The sequence below is a fragment of the Callithrix jacchus genome, chromosome 17 (genome assembly GCF_049354715.1).
Source record: "Callithrix jacchus isolate 240 chromosome 17, calJac240_pri, whole genome shotgun sequence".
Classification (NCBI taxonomy): Eukaryota; Metazoa; Chordata; class Mammalia; order Primates; family Cebidae; genus Callithrix; species Callithrix jacchus.
Genome location: NC_133518.1, coordinates 35,801,138 through 35,819,716, shown reverse-complemented (window position 1 = coordinate 35,819,716; position 18,579 = coordinate 35,801,138). Strand labels below are relative to the sequence as shown.

Genomic DNA, 18,579 nt, shown 5'->3' with positions numbered 1-18,579 from the left:
CAGCCGTGCTCTGTTACTTTGCCATTCCCTTTGGGCCTCCAAGTCCCTCATTATCGATGGGGCTTCTTACAAAGTCAGGCAGGCTTAGGCCCTCCCTTTAACTCCTGGACTCTCTCTGAGGTGCTTCTCTTGCTGGTAGATGATCTTCCCTGCACTGGTGTTCTTGGGCCTGAAGAACAATGACTGCTGTGGGTGCTGCGGCAACCAGGGCTGTGGGAAGCGATTTGCGGTGAGTTACCATGGGCGGGGGGGTGGTGGCAGCTACTAGAATTACTCCAGCGTGCTCTGTCTTTTTATGCTGGGCAGCATGGGGGTGGAGACAAGTTATCAGCTCCAGCCAGGACTCTGGGAGCAGCTGGTGAAGGGATAAAACTTTGATTCTTCCTGCCAATGTGAGAAATAATAATTTTCCAAAATACCATAGCCCTCATACTTATAAGAAATGAATACTGTATTAGGTTTTACAAAGTGATGGGAAGTCAGAGCTGGAGATTCAGGCGGGTGCCATATACAGATGCAAGCCTGGAAGGCAAAGATGGGGCTATCGCATTTCTCTGCTACTGAGAGGCCATAAGAACTTGGACAAGGCGTTTCTCTTCTCTGGCTCTGAATTGCCTCTTCTGTAAAAGGGACTTGGGATAGGATAAAAGATGGTATCTTCCCCTCCCCAGTAGCCTTCTAGGTTCCTCACCTACACCACTTCCCTGTTCTCTATCTCTGAGGCTCAGCACCTCCCCGCTTCCACTGGGCTCATCTCAGGACTTGTTTCCTCTCTTGTTTCATGCGGCCATCCATCTTTTAGTAGGTGAACTAATTAGAGAGATTAGGGATCAAAGATCCAGGGTGCAGTGGAAAGAATACTAGTCCATGAGGACAGGCCCCATTTTGCAACTGAGCAAGTCATTGTACTGCTTTGCCTACCTTAGCTCATGTGTAAAGGGACTAGAAGGAAGCTGGACTAGACTGGAATTTCTCAAATATGGGACAAGCTCTGGTGGTACACAGATGTGCTATACCTTTCAAAAATATAGAATGCTGTTCCCATTCAATTCTCCCTCAATCCTTTTGATTCTATCAAGAAAAAGATCTTATTTTGGTAGGCATAAATCTTTATTTTTATTTTACTTTATTTTATTTTATTGAGGCAGGTTCTCACTCTGTTTGCCCAGGATAAATCTTGGCTCACAGCAGCCTTGACTTTCCAGGCTCAAGTGATTCTCCCACCTCAACCTCCCAAGTAGCTGGGAGTACAAGTGCACCACCCTACCCAGCTAATTTTTTGTGTTTTCAGTAGAGACAGAGTTTTGGCACGTTTCCTGAGCTGGTCTCAAACTCCTGGACTCAAGCAATCCACCTGCCTGGCCTCCCAAAGTGCTGGGATTACAGATGTGAGCCACCGTGCCCAGTCATCTTTACTATTTTTTTACCCTTCATAATCTCCCTTTCTAATAAAGAGAGGACAAGTTTTAGGCTCCAGGAATGAATGCAACATTATTTAACTAAAACGCAATAATATGGTGTTTCTATCTGCTAATTATTCTAATTTTTCATCCAGGTAGTGATATAAAGACTAAAATGAGAGTTGATGAAAAATATTAAGAGTTAGATATATTGATGAGGCAGAAATGCAGCATGGTAGAACTGGAATTATTGGACTGAAGGATGAGGAAGGCCAGTTTCTCCTGTAATCCCCCACGGTTTACTTGTCCACTTAAAAGATTCATGAACCGCAATAATTAACCACATTTACTTGAACTTCTTAAAGGGAAAGTTGCATCTATCTGTTCTGAAACAGGATCCTTTTAACATTTCTTTCTTACCATTATTTGTTCATTTATTCAATCAAAAAATATTGAGCACACGTGAAGGACTGAGGCTGGTGCAATGTGCATACATTACAGATTCCATGTGAGTTCAAAGGTCAGTCAAAGCGAATATAACATCATGAGTCCCAAATACGTATTGGTAATTGTTATGTTAACATTTAAAATCATCATTTACAAAGAGATGTTTTTAAAAACCCACAATTTAATATAATCATAAAATATATGTTTTACACAACAAAGGATAGTTTATGTAATTATAGAGGAAAAGAAGATATTTATAACTTATTTTTCCCTTAAATTATAATCCTATTATACCTCGTGAACTTTTGGGGTATAAAAGTTGGAGATGAGGATTTTTTAAATTGCATTTTAGGTTTTGGGGTACATGTGAAGAACATGCAAGATTGTTGCATAGGTACACATGTGTCAGTGTGATTTGCTGCCTTCCTCCCCAGGAGATGAGGATTTTTTTTTTAATTAGCAATTAAGAAAATTGGATGAAAAGAAAGAAGAGTCATTTCTTTTAGAAATCTGACATTTCATACCTGGTGCTGAATTAAAGGCTAAAGACTGGCTGGTATAAAATAAGGGGTATTTTGTTTGCTTGATTTTTGTTTTTAGATTTACATATAACCACAGTGAGAAGTGAAATAGCATTCTAAGTTTACACAAAACTTGGTTTTTAAAATTAGACATAAATGAAGTCAAAGATGAAGGCAAAAAAAAAAGTGTTTTTGTTGATGTTGTTTTTGAGACAGAGTTTCACTCTTGTCACTCAGGCTGAAGTGCAATGGTGTGATCTCCGCTCACTGCAACCTTTGCCTCCTGGCTTCAAGCAATTCTCCTGTCTCAGCCTCCTGAGTAGCTGGGATCACAGGCATGTGCCACCACGCCCGGCTAATTTTGTATTTTTAATAGAAATGGAGTTTCTCCATGTTGGTCAGACTGGTCTCCAACTCCTGACCTCAGGTGATCCACCAGCCTCAGCCTCCCAAAGTGCTGGGATTACAGGCATGAGCCACCACGCCCAGCTGAAAAAATTGTTTTTATAAGCACGTTTCATTAAAAAAAAAAAAATGTTTGGGTCAATAGGATCTGAAATATTTGGTCTTCCCAATACGATTTTTGGCGGTGGGGTCTGTCTAAGCCTCATGTGAAACAGGCCTTTGGCATGAGTTGAGAATAGCTTCTCCAAATGACCAGCTGACTGTCCAGATGATGAGGCGGTGTCCATCAAAAGATCGCTGCGCCAGACTATAAACCAAGGCACCTAGCAAGGCTGCCCTGGGCCAAGGCTGACCACATGCTGGGGAGCCAGCAGAAGGATCTCTTGTTTTTGATTTTTTTGTTTTTAATCAGCTGCCAATTTTTAAGAATTCAGAGATAGAACATAAAGTATCTAGATATCTGACTTTTTTCCCAAGAAATAAAATATTAATCTGGCACCCTTAGGCCTGTATTTTGGCACAAGTAGCCAGGGTGGGCCCTGTGGAGCTCAGCACTGGGCCTGGCTGAGCTCCACAGGGCCCACCCTGGCTACTCCAATCAGTTAGGGTCCCTGCCCTGCCCTTAAGGCCACTGAGCACGTGCCCCTGCTTCAGACTCTTGTTTCCTTGATGTTGTGTTCTGAGGCTTTGGAGCATCAAACAATAATAATTATTTTCTTTTCTTTTTTCTTTTTTTTTTTGAGATGGTTGGGGGTCTCACTATGTTGCCCAGGTTGGTCCCAAGCTTCTGGAACTCCTGAACTCAAGCAATCCTCCCCGCTAAACCTCCTGAGTACCTGGGGCTACAGGTGCTCACTACCTCACCTGACTGATCATTTTTCCAAAATGAGGTATTTGCATTTTGTCAGACAAAAAGCAAAAACTACAGCCTAATTTGGAGAGAACTGCTGAAGTTCTGAATTATTTTCCAAAGGCTCACGGCATTCCCCTCTAGTTTCCAGGTGCTTCCGGGATGCAGGGCTTCTGTGGAGCACTGCACAGGAAGCCCTGCAGGTGGAAAGGCATGTGAGGCAGACACAGACTGGGCCACCAGCTACTGGGCTGAATCCTCTGCCCTCTCTACAGCCTGCTCTGTCATTTCTTTTCCTGGCTCCTCTCTCTCATCTTCATGATATCTTTCTGGAACATTCCCCAGAAGCCAACTGCACCATTCTCTTCTCTTTTCTTGGGTAGCAAAACCAAGAAGTAAGAGATAGGAGAAGCAGGATGTTGTGGTTGCAGAGATAAAGCAAGACAATGAGCTGGAAAGAATCTTGGATCACCTGATTCATGGTTTCTTGGTAAACCCGAGATCCCCAGTGGCTTCTTGGCAGCATGTCAGTGGCTGGTCAGCGTCTCTGCCCTCTAATCCTTCTAAAAAATGGATCTCTCAGGGCCAAGTAGGGCAGCAAATTAATTTTGTTAACTTGTTCATGTTAAGTACGTGTTTTATTAAGAGTCTTTTGTAAATCTTGGATTTGACTCAAAGGAGTGTCTTTAATAATGAGACGAAAGGCAGATTGATGAGGATATGTATTGGGTAGGCAGGCATTTCACCATCCTTAAAGCATATTAGACAGATCAAGACCCACCCCACCCATAAGCAGGGCCAGATGATCAACCTCCCTCTTTTGAAGAAAGGTCTTGGTCATGTCCTAATGCAGTCTGTGTGCTGTGGGCCCCACTTCTTCCTGTGCCTGGCTCACTAGTGCCCCCTAGAGAGCATTTCTGGAGACTCCCTCTTGCAGAGGTCCTGCAGGCCAAAAGCATCCCTAAATTACCTCCTCATTCCTTGGAATGACAGCCAGTTTGAGGAAGATTTAAGAAAGACAATTCCTTTAGAGAAATGGAATATATTGAAAGAAAAATTAAATTTGTTTTCTTCAGTAAATATTTCCTTTTTGTTTGTTTGGTTTTGAGATGGAGCCTCACACTGTTGCCCAGGCTGGCGTGTAGTGGCACGATCTCGGCTCACTGCAACCTCTGCCTCCTGGGTTCAAGCGATTCTCCTGCCTCAGCTTCCCGAGTAGCTAGGATTCCAGGCACCCACCACCAAGCCCGCCTAATTTTTTGTATTTTTTGTAGAGTCGGCGTTTCACTATTTTGGCCAGGCTGGTTTTGATTTCCTGATCTCATAATCTGCCCACCTCAGCCTCCCAAAGTCCTGGCATTGCAGGCATGAGCCACCGTGTCCAGTATGTTCAGTAAATATTTTCTATGCTTTAAAATCCTCTGCTACAAAACGGATCGTGGCAGTTACTACCTCTCATACAGATGTTGTGAGTTCTAGGGGAAGATTTACGAGATTGGTGTAAGGGAAGAGGAAGGAAGTACCAACAAAGTACCTAGGGTATGGAGGACACATAGATCCCCAATAACCACTTGCTGGATGAATGAAGTAAGTGAACATCTAGGAGGGAAAATGGGCTTTCCATATATATCAGGCTCAATCCTTACAACAACCCTCCGAGTTCGGCATTGAGCTCCTCATTTTATAAATGAGGAAACTGGGGCTCCTGCAAGTTAAGTTTCTGACTGCCACTACCCCCACTCCCTTCCCAAGCCTAGCCCAGGCAAAAAATTGAGGATATTAATTTTTAAGTAGAAAAAAAGACTTCAGGTAATCTCTGTTCCTCCTTACTAAGGAGGAATGTCCACACCCTTGGGAGATACTTCAGCCAACATAAGCACCCACAGACCTCAGCACACACCAGCTGGGATCTGATGGTACCTGTCTGTCTCCAGAGCTCAACTGAAAGGGAGGTTTTTCAAGCTGACAACTGGTGAATTAGAAGACATATGATTGCAGGCCTTCTTATCTACTCTTTCAAGGGAAATATTTACAGCACATGCTGTACACATTTCTTTAACAATGTGAGCAGAATTTGTGCCCTGAGCAGCTATGAGAGAATTAGCCTGTTGACTTTTTTCTCTTCAGGGTTACGCTCTCTATATTTGTGTAAAGTAAGTGTGTGTGTGAGGATATGATAACAAAACTACTATAACATAATAATGACATCGATCAAGTGCTTGTTAATGTCATGGGAAATTATCCAAACCTTGGGAACAGGAAAAATAATTCTGAGTGTCCTATCAGTGAGGCATTGGGCATTGCTAGTAGCCTTTCCCACCTGGGGATGATCTGATTTTTGAGAGGTGTGTACCTTTACTGATCAGGCTATCTTACATATTATCTGTAAGGCAGGTACTTATTATTGAGCCTTATTTTACAGAATAGGAACTGGAATAAAAAAGATTAACTTCCCAAGATCATGAGGGAGGAACCAGAACTCAGCTCCAGATCCATCTGCTTCTAAACCATACCTTTGACCACAACACAGTAGTGTCCTTCTTCACCATTGATTCACTTAGACTAGGTGGAGCATGCCCATAGCACAAAAACTGCAAAGGAATTCTCCCTTATCTGATTTCAAAGTCTCAATTTCCCTCCTCAGAGGTCCCCGCTGTTCTCAATTACTGTCTCCTTCCAGAGATATCCCAGGACTTTTGCCTATTTATTGTAAATAATACCAATTTTGAAGTGTCTGCTCTCTAATGTACTCAACTTGCTCAACTTGATCTCAAGAACCTTTCTTTCTTTTTCTTTATTTCCTTTTTTTTTTTTCTTTTAGACGGGAGACAAGGTCTGGCTCTGTTGCCCAGGCTGGAGTGCAGTGGTTCAACCTCAGCTCACTGCAACCTCTACTTCCTGGGCTCAAGCGATCCTCCCACCTCAGCCTCCTAAGTAGCTAAAACTACAAGCACACACCACCACCCCTCAATAATTTTTGTATTTCTTGTAGAGATGGGATTTCACCATGTTGGCCAGGCTGATCTCGAACTCTGGGCTCAAGTAATCTGCCAGCTTTGGCCTCCCAAAGTGCTGAAATTACAGGCATGAGCCACCAAGCCTGGCCTTTCTTTCTTTTAACATTTTGTGTCATGAAACCCATGATAAATAAGTTATTCTATGCTGGCTTTTAGACTGATCATATCTCTAAGAATTGGAAGTAACTTAAAGCTACACGACACAGCATATATCTTGCTTCCTGTGCGTTATCCATAAAACGTGCCGAGACGCCCCCCTCCTTCATAGAATGTTTTTCTCTATGACAGCCTAGTCTTTCATGAAGACAACTCCATCTGCCACATGTCGACAAATGTTTCCAGACCACTCAGAACCTATTTCTGAAAGGGCAGTAGGTAGCATTAGAAGAAACTGCCCTAAGGGTAAGATTTCACTTGCTCTAATCCTAGAGTTATACTAGCTATACCTAACTGAACAGAAATTTGGTTGGAGCATGGAGTTGGCTAAGAAACAGAAAAACAGCCATATAAGCTCTCAGTAAGAATTGTAGGCCAGGTGTGATGGCTCAGTAATCCCAGTATTCTAATCCCAGTAATTTGGGAGGCCAAGGAAGGAGAATGGCTTGAGACCAGAAGGTTGAGACCAGCCTGGGCAACAGAGTGAGATCCCATCTCTATTTAAAATAAACTGAAGAAAAAAAAATTGTAGCAGCATTTTACAAAGCATTTTCTTACAAGGACTCAAAGAAAAAAAAAGTATAGGATTCAATAAGAATGGAAAACTGCAAGTACCATGTATACCCAACTGCAGGTATAAAGCACATCTGAACATAAAACCATGTCTTATTTTCCCATGAAGAAACTTCAGAAAAGCTATTTAACCAACAATAATATATAAACTTTCAGTAATATAAACATATTTTAAAACATGTTATATAAAATATGAAATAATTTTAATATATTGATTGTGAACTGACATTTCTCCCATTTATTATTTTTTTTGAGACAGAGTCTCATTCTGTCACCTAGGCTAGAGTGCAGTGGTGTGATTTCAGCTCACTGCAACCTCTGCCTCCCATGCTGAAGCAATTCTCCCACCTCAGCTTCCTGAGTAGCTGGGACTACAGTTACAGACTACCATGTCCTGCTAATTTTTGTAGTTTTTATAGAGATGAGGTTTTGCCATGTTGCCCAGGCTGGGCTTGAACTCCTGGGCACATGTGATCTGCCCACCTCAGCCTCCCACAGTGCTGGGATTATAGGCTTGAGCCACTGCGCCTGGCCCATTTATTTTAAAGTAAATAAATATTCATGTTTCTTTTACATCAATGTATTTTCCTACTACTAAAGACATGCTTTAAACCATCAAAAGGCTCCCACAGCACATCTTCTTTTCCATTTAAGTTTAAATACCACATTTTTGTGTCTATGCATGATGTTGTCAGGAAATTTCACTCTTAGTCACAAATATCAATTCTCAGAAGACAAAGACAATGTTCAAACATTCCTCCTACAGGTATATACTAATGATCTCCACAATTATAAACATGAAGTGTGCTTGTTTTAGAATGTCCTCTTTTTTTTTTTTTTTTTGAGAGAGTCTTGCTTTGTTGCCCACACTGGAGTGCAATGGCTTGACCTCAGCTCACTGCCACCTCCGCCTCCCAGATTCAAGCGATTCTCCTGCCTCAGCCAGATGAGATTACAGGCATGCACCACCACGCCCGGCTAAATTTTGTATTTTTAATAGAGATGGGGTTTCACCATGTTGGTCAAGCTGGTCTTGAACTCCTGACCTCATGATCTGCCCGCATTGGCCTCCCAAAGTGTTGGGATTACAGGTGTGAGCCACCATGCTCGTCTAGAATGCCCTTTAAAAGGCATGTTAACTATAGTATCCACAACTAGGAACTGTGGGGTCAACCATTTTATAATAATAAATACGTGTTAAGAAAAAAATTTTTAACACAATTCTGTCATCCAACAATGATTGAGTTGTTTCTGACTAATGTCTTCTCCACTGGTTGTTCAAAATAAAGTGTTTGAGGAAATACCTTATTGTCTGATAGATGAAATAAGGATTCAACTCTAAGGTAATTCCCTCATTTCTGAGGAATAATGTGAGAGTGATTGATTTTCCTTATATTCCAGCATACATAGATTTCCTTCTCAGATGTTGCACACATTCATGTCTCATAAGTACTATACTCTCAGAAGTACAGCAGGCAGCCGGGCACAGTGGCTCAGGCCTGTAATCCTAGCACTTTGGGAGGCTGAGGTGGGTGGATCACCTTAGGTCAGGAGTTCAAGACCAGCCTGGCCATGATGGTAAAACCCCATCTTTAAAAAAGATAAAGAAAAAAAAAAGAAGTACAGCAGGAACGAAACTTATTTATGTAATCCAGCAATTCCCAAAATTATTCAACCATATATCCTATAGAAAAAAGATTGCCTGTTCTAACATGAGAAATTGACCAAAATGTTCACTTACTTCTGACCTACGTTAAAGTCATGAATGTTCTTGATGCTGAGAGTGGATTTAGATACCCTAAACATAAACAATAAAGGGAAAAAATCTAAACAATTAGTAATACGAAACCTTAGTCATTGAAAACATGCAATAAGTCATTATCCAGTGCCTTTGATAAGCTAAGAAGAAGAAAAACTGTAAAACTATGTTAAGTGTGGAACAATGCCCTATCTTCAACTAACTTATTGTTCGTGACTTCAAGGAACTTGTGCTCTATTTGGAGAAGACAGCCACAAAAAGGTCTGAATTAACTGGGCATGGTAGTACATGCCTGTAGCCCTGGTTCCTTGGGAGGCTGAGGTGGGAGGATCACTCGAGCCCAGGAAGTCTAGGCTGAAGTGAACCATGATTGCACCCCTATAGTGGTGCAAGACTCTGTGTAAAAAAAAAAAAAAAAAGGTAAAAAGCTATGCATTAATGGATTAGAGGCATTGTGCTATGATAGAAGTTTGTGCAATCTGGCCGGCTATGGTGGTTCATGCCTGTAATCCCAGCACTTTGGGAGGCCGAGGTGAGTAGATCACTGGAGGTCAAGAGTTCAAGACCAGCCTGACCAACATGGAGAAACCCTGTCTCTACTAAAAATACAAAAAATAGCCAGGTGTGGTAGTGCATGTCTGTAATCCCAGCTACCTGGGAAGCTGAGGCAGGGGAGTCACTTGAACCCAGGAGACAGAGGTTGCAGTGAGTTGAGATTATGCCATTGCACTCCAGCCTGGGCAACAAGAGCTAAACTCCATCTCAAAAAAAATAATAATAATAAAAGAAATTTGTGAAATGAAGAATGGAAGGGTCAGTTCTACAAGGAGAGTCAGACAAAGCACATGATGTTAGAGCTTGGTATCAAATGTTGCATCAATCAGATGAGTTGGCAAAAGAGTTAAATTTTCTATTAAAAAGAATTATTTTGGCTGGGCGGGGTGGCTCACGCCTATAATCCCAGCACTTTGGGGGGCCGAGGCGGGTGGATCACGAGATCAAGAGATCGAGACCATCCTCCTGGTCAACATGGTGAAACCCCGTCTCTACTAAAAATACAAAAATTAGCTGGGCAGGGTGGTGCGTGCCTGTAGTCCCGGCTACACGGGAGGCTGAGGCAGGAGAATTACTTGAACCCAGAAGGTGGAGGTTGTGGTAAGCCGAGATTGTGCCATTGCACTCCAGTCTGGGTAACAACAGCGAAACTCCATCTCAAAAAAAAAAAAAAAAAGAATTATTTTAAAAAGTTGCATCCAAAATACATTGATATATGATATGAAAATGAATACCAGCTAAAGTAGAACTCCATTATTACATAGATTCCAATCACCCAGGCATCATCAGGCCCTCTTTACTTCACACCCTCCACCCCAAATATGTACTATGATAATATTATTAATAACATGAAAGAGAAAGAGAAAGTAGCTGACATTTAACTTAGGTTACCATGTCTAATTTTTACAACAGACATCTAAGGTGGGCTCTATCATGTCCATTTTAAGATGACAAAACTAAGGCTCTGAGGACACATTAATTATGAAAAGTCATTACACACAGAAGACTACCAAAGCTGAAATATAAGCCTGGGTCTGGGTCTGCCGACCTTAAACCCTGTGCTTTGTCATCAAAGTGACAGAGATGATAGTTTTCAGCCTTTTATTTTCCAAAATTTTAAATGTTTTCATGGTACTTTCTAATCAGTGTTTAGAATGGATATTGCAAAAGTTCTTAAGATCTCTGGGTCTACATTTTTTTCATCTGTAAGAAGGAGTTAACCTAGATGGACTCCAGGATTGCTTCTGCCTTTGGCAGTCAATAATTCTATTCTGATTTTATAATTGAAAAAAGAAATATGGCAGTCTTATCTGTTTTTCCTTAATTAATCTCCATCATAGAAAAATACTTAGAAGGCAGGGCATAGTGGCTCAAGCCTGTAATCCCAGTACTTTGGGAGGCCGAGGCGGGTGAATCACTTAAGACCAGATGTTCAAGACCAGCCTGGCCAACATGGTAAAACCCCATCTCTACTAAAAATACAAAAATTAACCAGACCTGGTGGCAGGAGCCTGTAATCCCAGCTACTCAGGCGGCTGAAGCAGGAGAATCGCTTGAACCCAGGAGGCAGAGTTTGCAGTGAGCTGGGATAGCACCATTGCACTCTGCACTCCCACCTGGTGGACAGAGACTCCATCTCAAAAAAAAAGAAAAAGAAAAATATTTAGAAGAATGGAATTTTTTGGATTGCTTAACCTAAAGAAGAGAAAACTCCAAGTGTGGAAGGGGTGAGAGATGTCAAGGCAATTTTCAGATAGTTTAAAGACTGCTGCCAAATGGAAGAGAGGTTAGACCCGATCTTTTTGGCCTCAAGGAACATAATGAGGGCCAATGAGGAGGAGTTTTAAACTTTTACTCTTTCTCATAAGTAGAATCTGCCTGTCACATGAGACACCACAGTGACTGGCCTCAACAGAATAATTTGACGACAAAACTTTTAAGATTACTGACACTCCAAAGGTTCTTTGATTCTATAATAGATTGGCTTTATCTATCAGCCCTGGGGAGGAGAGTGTATCTTTAACAAGATTAAAAGGCCATGGCTCAAAGGTATCAAAACAGAACCAACAACTCAGTCATCAATGAAGAGGTTAAAAAGAAATGGAAGGGAAAAGAAGAAACCAAAATTCATTCTAGAAGACCCCACAGGTCTAATCTAATCTACTATAAAGACTAGCTCCTACCCCATAACTTCTTGTAGTTACCATGTACAACAACAGCACGTGGATTAGGTGTGCTAAGTGTATCCTCTGGACTACCTGGAGAATTTGACTATCTTTATTCCTCTCTTCCAGATGTTTACCTCCACAATATTTGCTGTGGTTGGATTCTTGGGAGCTGGATACTCGTTTATCATCTCAGCCATTTCAATCAACAAGGGTCCTAAATGCCTCATGGCCAATAATACATGGGGCTACCCCTTCCACGATGGGTAAGACCACACCCTGCAATGACCACCTGTCACCACAAGGGGCACAGGCAGATCCCAAGGGGAGACTGCACACAATGTCCTATCTTTATCCATACACAAATCTCAGGCGTGGAGGCAGAGCTGGAGTTGTGGAGTCCAGCGAAGTTGCATAGAATCTCACCTCTAATTGCTCCTTTCACAGACCCCAGGAGAAATAACTAAAAGAGGATGGATGCCTCCTTTAGCCTGAGGAAAGGAAGAGATTTGTTGTGTCATCACTTGCACTCAAATATTTATTAGCAGCAACACAAGGCAACTAATAATATTAATAAACAGAGTAATAGTTTCCACTACAAATCTTATAAAAGACAACAAGAATAATTACTCACTAACTGGGCTCAAGGGCTTTCACTAATACCCCAAATTGTCTATAATTAAAGAATTGTTTAAGTGCAAATGAACAGAAAATGACATTGAAATCATTGTAGGTTTATCGAGTTAATGTTAATAGACTCATTAAAATAACATTTTATGGTACTTTGTACGTTGTAAAGAACTTTATCCCACAAATGTATAATTTAATCTTCATAGTAACCTCAAGAGGTAATTATCCTGTGCCAAGGTGGGCTAAATAAGTTTAACTAGCTTCAGAATTATGTAGTTGGTTGAGGACAGTGGCAAGGCTCAAATCCAGGACTTCTGACTTCAAGTCTTAGCCTTTCATGGTAAACATCCTTCTGCGCTGCACTGACCAGGACGGGACCATTCAGTCCAGTAGCCAGCATCCATATGCAGCTACTTACACTCAAATTCATTTAAATAAAATTAAATTAAAAATTCAATTCCTGGCAGGGCGCAGTGCCTCACACCTGTAATCCCAGCACTTGGGGAGGCCAAAGCAGGCAGATCACCTGAGGTCAGGAGTTCAAGACCAGCCTGATCAACATGGAGAAACCCCATCTCTACTAAAAATACAGTATTTAGCTGGCATGGTGGTGCATGCCTGTAATCCCAGCTACTTGGGATTCAGGAGAATCACTTGAACCCGGGAGGCGGAGGTTGCAGTGAGCCGAGGTCAAGCCATTGCACTCCAGCCTGGGCAACAGAGCAAGATTCTGTCTCAAAAAAAAAAAAAATTCAATTCCTTAATCACACTAGCCATATTTCAAGTACTCAGTAGTCATATATTGAATAGTACAGGTATAAGACATTTCGGTCATGGTAAATAGATCTGTTAGGCGAAGATGTACTAGACTTCTCACCTCCAAGGGGGCTTGGAGCATCTTTTTATTCACCATCTCAGCCCCTCTGCCTAGCAGTGACTGACATCCCCAGAGTCAAGAAATATAATTATCGGGTCTTCCTGAACATGAAGGATCAATTCGTGCCTAAAAAAAATCTGTAGAACACCAATATATTAACTCAAAACTGTGTATTTATTTACTATGAGATTCTAAAGCACCTTAAGAACAGGCTTCAGGCTGGGGAGGTGAAGGAGCCTAGTTCTCTGTGATACATGGTCCCAGTTTGTTCACAGATGTCCCACATGAAATATCCCCACCTCAGTCGTAAAGAATACAAGGTCTCTAACATCCTCATACCTTGTGCAGTAGTTTCCAAATATATTTAGTTTACTATGTGAAAAACACTCTTGTCATGCGGAGAGGGCTGTTGGGGATACGCTAAGCTGCCATGAGGTTGGCTTGCTTGAGCTCAGATCCCAGAAGGCTGAGCCCCGCCCACCCCTCCCCACGTGCCCAGCTCACTCTCTCCACCTAGGGGTGTGTATGTGAAGCTACAGATTATGTCTTGCTTCAAGGAGCACTCTATTAATTCCAGCAACATCAGTGCCGCAGTAAACATATTTTTTATTTTTTCTGTTATGTGAATAATACTTCCCTAGAAAAATTAAAGTTGGTTGAAATAAATGTATATCCAAAACAAAGGAGGGATAAAGGAAACACGACAGATGCCAAATAACACTCCAAAGCCATTCAATGGCCTCACACGTTCTGACTGCAGGACCTAACACCCTCCCCTCACACACGCACATCGTGCTTGGGATGGGATGGGACCAATGCCCCAGGTCAGGAGTGACAGCTGGCCTGTGGGCCACCACACCAAATGCCAAACTGAGGGAAGGACAGGAAACCACTTTTTGAAGTTCCAGGCATTAGTCCTTTTGGGGAAGCAATTTTTCATCTCACTGCAGTTATTTATTGTGTATTGCTCTGTAATCGATGCTTTCAAATATGTTATGTTATATCTCCCTCACAACAGCAACTAACCAGTATCATGAACAGGCACCAGATTATAAAGATTTAGTAATAAAAACAAAATAGGGTAAACCTTGCAGGCAAGTGGAAACATTTCAGAATTCTCTATCTTCCGTTCACCGTACAGCTTTGATAATTACCTGAAGGGAGAATGATTTGAACACCTAGACATCTGCACAGCTGCTTCAAACTATAATGTGATCAAAATTACTGTAAAGGGATGTATTACAAAGCCATATGTATCACAGTTTTCAGATGATTTATGGGCTATCTAAGAATGATTTTGACTACTTATTTTTTTTCCCTCATGCCCTAACTTGAGAATTTAATCCCATGTAAGATGTAAAATGACTCTTTTTTTTTTTTTTTTTTTTTTTTTTTGAGACGGAGTTTCGTTCTTGTTACCCAGGCTGGAGTGCAATGGCGCGATCTTGGCTCACCGCAACCTCCATCTCCTGGGTTCAGGCAATTCTCCTGCTTCAGCCTCCTGAGTAGCTGGGATTACAGGCACACGCCACCATGCCCAGCTAATTTTTTGTATTTTTAATAGAGGCGGGGTTTCACCACGTTGACCAGGATGGTCTCGATCTCTTGACCTCGTGATCCACCCGCCTCGGCCTCCCAAAGTGCTGGGATTACAGTCATGAGCCACTGCACCCAGCCCGTAAGATGACTCTTTATGCCAGGTATAAAATATGCCATCATGGCTACAGGAAGGGCATTCAAGGGATGGGTCCAGGTCTCACTGCATCCTCTTTGCCACCTGGCAAATCTTCAGCAGTATTCTGTTGTCTCCTCAAATCCTGTTTCCTCTCTTTTGAGATGAGAACTCACATTCCTTTTTGATGTTATCTACCACTGTCAGCTCCAAACTTTCCCTCTGACTGCGGAAGCTCACTGTGAATTTCTTATAGCAACAGTTGAACCTTCTATTGCTTGGTGTTTTCAGTTAACAAAGTGCTGTTACCTACATTGTTTCATTTGATCCTCACGAAAAGTTTATGAGATTATTAACTCCCCTTCAGAGGCTTGACAGCCAAGGCCCAGAGAGGACAAGTGACTTGCTGAGAGGAACAGTTTCTTAAATGCTGAAGCTCAAATCCAAGTTTTCTTACTCCAAGTCACAGTGCTTTTTCTAGAACACAATTTATATTGACTCATACTGTCTGCTTTTTGCTTAGATTCCCTGCTGGCAAAACTCACGGGATTCTGCCTTCTACTCCTTTTACTATATTGTACTATACTGGTATCTGATGGTTAAAAGGATCTGTGGACTCTTCTTATCCACATAAGCATATAGTAATTTTTGTTATAGTTGTAAACCTAACACTCATACACAGCTGCTGAGAGAGTAGAAAGGCTCAGTCACTTGTATGAACCAAAACAAGAAAACTGAAGACAGTTGTCACTTCTCCCTTATTACCAAAGGGCAGCAGTGATGGCAACTGCTGCTGCTGCTTGTTCTTGTTCTTCTTCCTCTTCCCTCCCTTCCTTTGCTTCTTTTCCTTGTCTTTTTTCTTTTCTCCTCTTCCTCCTTTTCCTTCTTCTTTTTCTTCCCAATAATTAAGTGCTAAGTGCTTTATTTGCATAATCTCACCTAATCTTCCTCATAAATCTTAGATGAATTTTTATCCCTGAAGTAGAAAAATGAAACTCAAAAAGCTTAATTTTCCCAGGGCAACATGGCTAGTAATTAATAGAATGAATTCTTTTTTTAATTGGCGGGGAATGGTGGCTCATGCCTATAATCTCAGCACTTTGGGATGCTGAGGTGGAAGGATTGCTTGAGTCCAGGAGTTTGAGACCAGCTTGGGCAGCTTAGGGAGAACTACCTGCCCCACTGCCCCTCTACCAAAAAAAAAAAAAAAAAAATCAAATTAGCTGGGTGTGGTTATGCACACCTGTAGTCCCAGATACTCCAGGTGCCTGAGGTGGGAGGACCGTTTGAGCCCAGGAGGTCGAGGCTGCAGTGAGTCATGATCGTGCCACTGCATTCTAGCCTGGGCAGCAGAGCCAGACCCTACTTCAAAAAATACATATATATATATGTAGGTGTGTGTGTGTGTATATATATATATATATATACACACACACACACCCATTTTATATATCTATATATACACATATATATGTGTGTATATATAGTCAGTATGTGTGTATGTAATACATAGTCTCTCTCTCTATATATATATATATATGTGTATATATATATATGCACACACACACACATACACACATATATATATATGCTGATATAGGGCTCCTGCCCTAGTCAGTATGTGAGTTAGAGTGAACACATGAAACAGATCCTCATCATGCAGAAAGTGTGATATGGAGAAGGAGTGCAGGGGAAAGGTTTTGAGAAGGTGACATGGGCTGATTTTGGAGGATGAGCAGAAGTTTGCCTTCCAGTGAGAGAGGAGAAGCACATTTCAGGCATGAAAAGGCTGACATGCTCAGCAAACATCAGAGCACTGTATGGCAGAAGCTTAATGTGAATGAGGAGAGATTTGCAGAAGGGGCCACCACACAATGTGGTAAGACTGAGAGGCAGGCAGATCTTCAAGACATCAGGGCACAGCAGAAGACTTCAAGTAGGGCATAGCAAGGCCATTTTGGACTTTTAGAGGCATGATGGTGCCAGTAATGTGGAAAGTGAATGGGAGGACTCAGGAACCAAAGGGAATGAAAGCTGGCATCATAATCCAGATGAGATGGTGAACATCACCCAGGCAGCAGAATTGGGGCACAAAAAGACAAATTTCAGAGAATGTTTGAAATGGAGTCATCAGGTTTCAGTGTGAGGAGAAAAGGGGAAGCTTATCAAGGTGGACTCTGAGATTTCTAATAGTGCACAAAATCCAGGGCTCTGCAATGCCATAGCATTTAGCACTGTTTTCCTCAGAAATGTTTGTTGGTGATAATATTTAAGGGAGCAAAAGTAGTTAACTTGTTCTGTCCTGAGAACCATGTTAAAGAAACGCCCTGGAAGGAAAAAGAAACCTGGGCATTTTGAAATACACCCTCTTGGCTTCCTTTGAAATAGAACCTCCTCCCATCCAAGGTCTTCCTCCCTGAGACAATTGGCCATCCCTCCCTTGACCCTGAGCTGCTGAAAGAAAAGCAGCCTGCACAGGGTGTGAGGACAGCCATAGGAGGGAAAGAGAGGAAGAGCCAGGAGTGGTTAGTCATCAGGGAGAGACAGGGCCACGCATGGCTCTCCTGGGCCAGGCTGCAACTCTCCACCTCCCTGGGAAAGAGTCAAGGTCAAGGAGAACGCCCTCACGTCTGTGGCTCAGACACCGAGACACTGAACTGAACATAGTTAAATGTTCTGCCTTGACATTCAGCTAAGACCATCTGCATTTTCACTTCAGAAATTACTTATTAGCAAGGAGCATCATAAGCTGCAAGTGAACTTATTCCCAAGAGCTGAAAGCCACTTTAATAGAATGAGATTGGATTTGCACCACGTAATCTCAGCTCTCATGAAGCAGAAACAGTTCACAAATGTTATGAGCCAGTTTTGCCCTTGGCTGACAGAGTCTAGCCACACCTCTGCCATATACCATTTATCTCTCAGGCTTCATCTGTGAAATGAATGGGAATAACAGCAACATCCACCTCACAGCTTCAGATGAGAGGAAAATAACACAAGGTGCATAAAGCACTTAGCACAGTTCCTACCACATACTTGTTTGATTCAGCTTTATTATCCATTTTTATAAATATAAAGTATTATTGTAAATGGAATTTATTTTTATGCATTAGAACTTTTAAAAATGTGCTTTTATAATGATTCTGTGACTTAATTTCAAACCTTTCTATCAGGCATAAATAAGGCTCAAAAGAATAATCTATTTATTGTGAAATAAGTAAGCCTCGATTCACGTGCTATTATAGATGTATAAATCAAATATCATAAATCATTTCAAATGTGCTAAGGAAATAACTACTGTAACAAAGGGCATTTGTGTAATGGGTAAGAACACTGGCTTTGGAGTCAGACCTAAGATCAAACCCAGGCACTTCCATTTACTAGCCTCACCTTCTTAATCGTAAAATGGGTATATGTTCATTCATTCATTGAGTGTTTACTGAAGGCTACTGTATGCCAAACACTGTTCAAGTAAAGTAGCACCTCCTTGGAGCATTAGGAAAGATGATGGAAAGCAGCTAGCCCAGGGCCTGGCACAGAGGACCTGTGAGA

The 18,579-nt window shown here is 41.8% G+C and overlaps 1 protein-coding gene across 1 annotated transcript in view; it reads left to right on the top strand.

The window, feature by feature from the left end:
* Positions 1–18,579, top strand: part of TM4SF4 (transmembrane 4 L six family member 4) — a 30,793-nt gene that overhangs the window by 985 nt on the left and 11,229 nt on the right. Inside the window, exons 2-3 of the mRNA XM_002759502.6 lie at positions 140–229; positions 11,978–12,114. Coding sequence (XP_002759548.1) covers positions 140–229; positions 11,978–12,114 — 227 coding nt within the window. The remainder of the gene's footprint in view (positions 1–139; positions 230–11,977; positions 12,115–18,579) is intronic.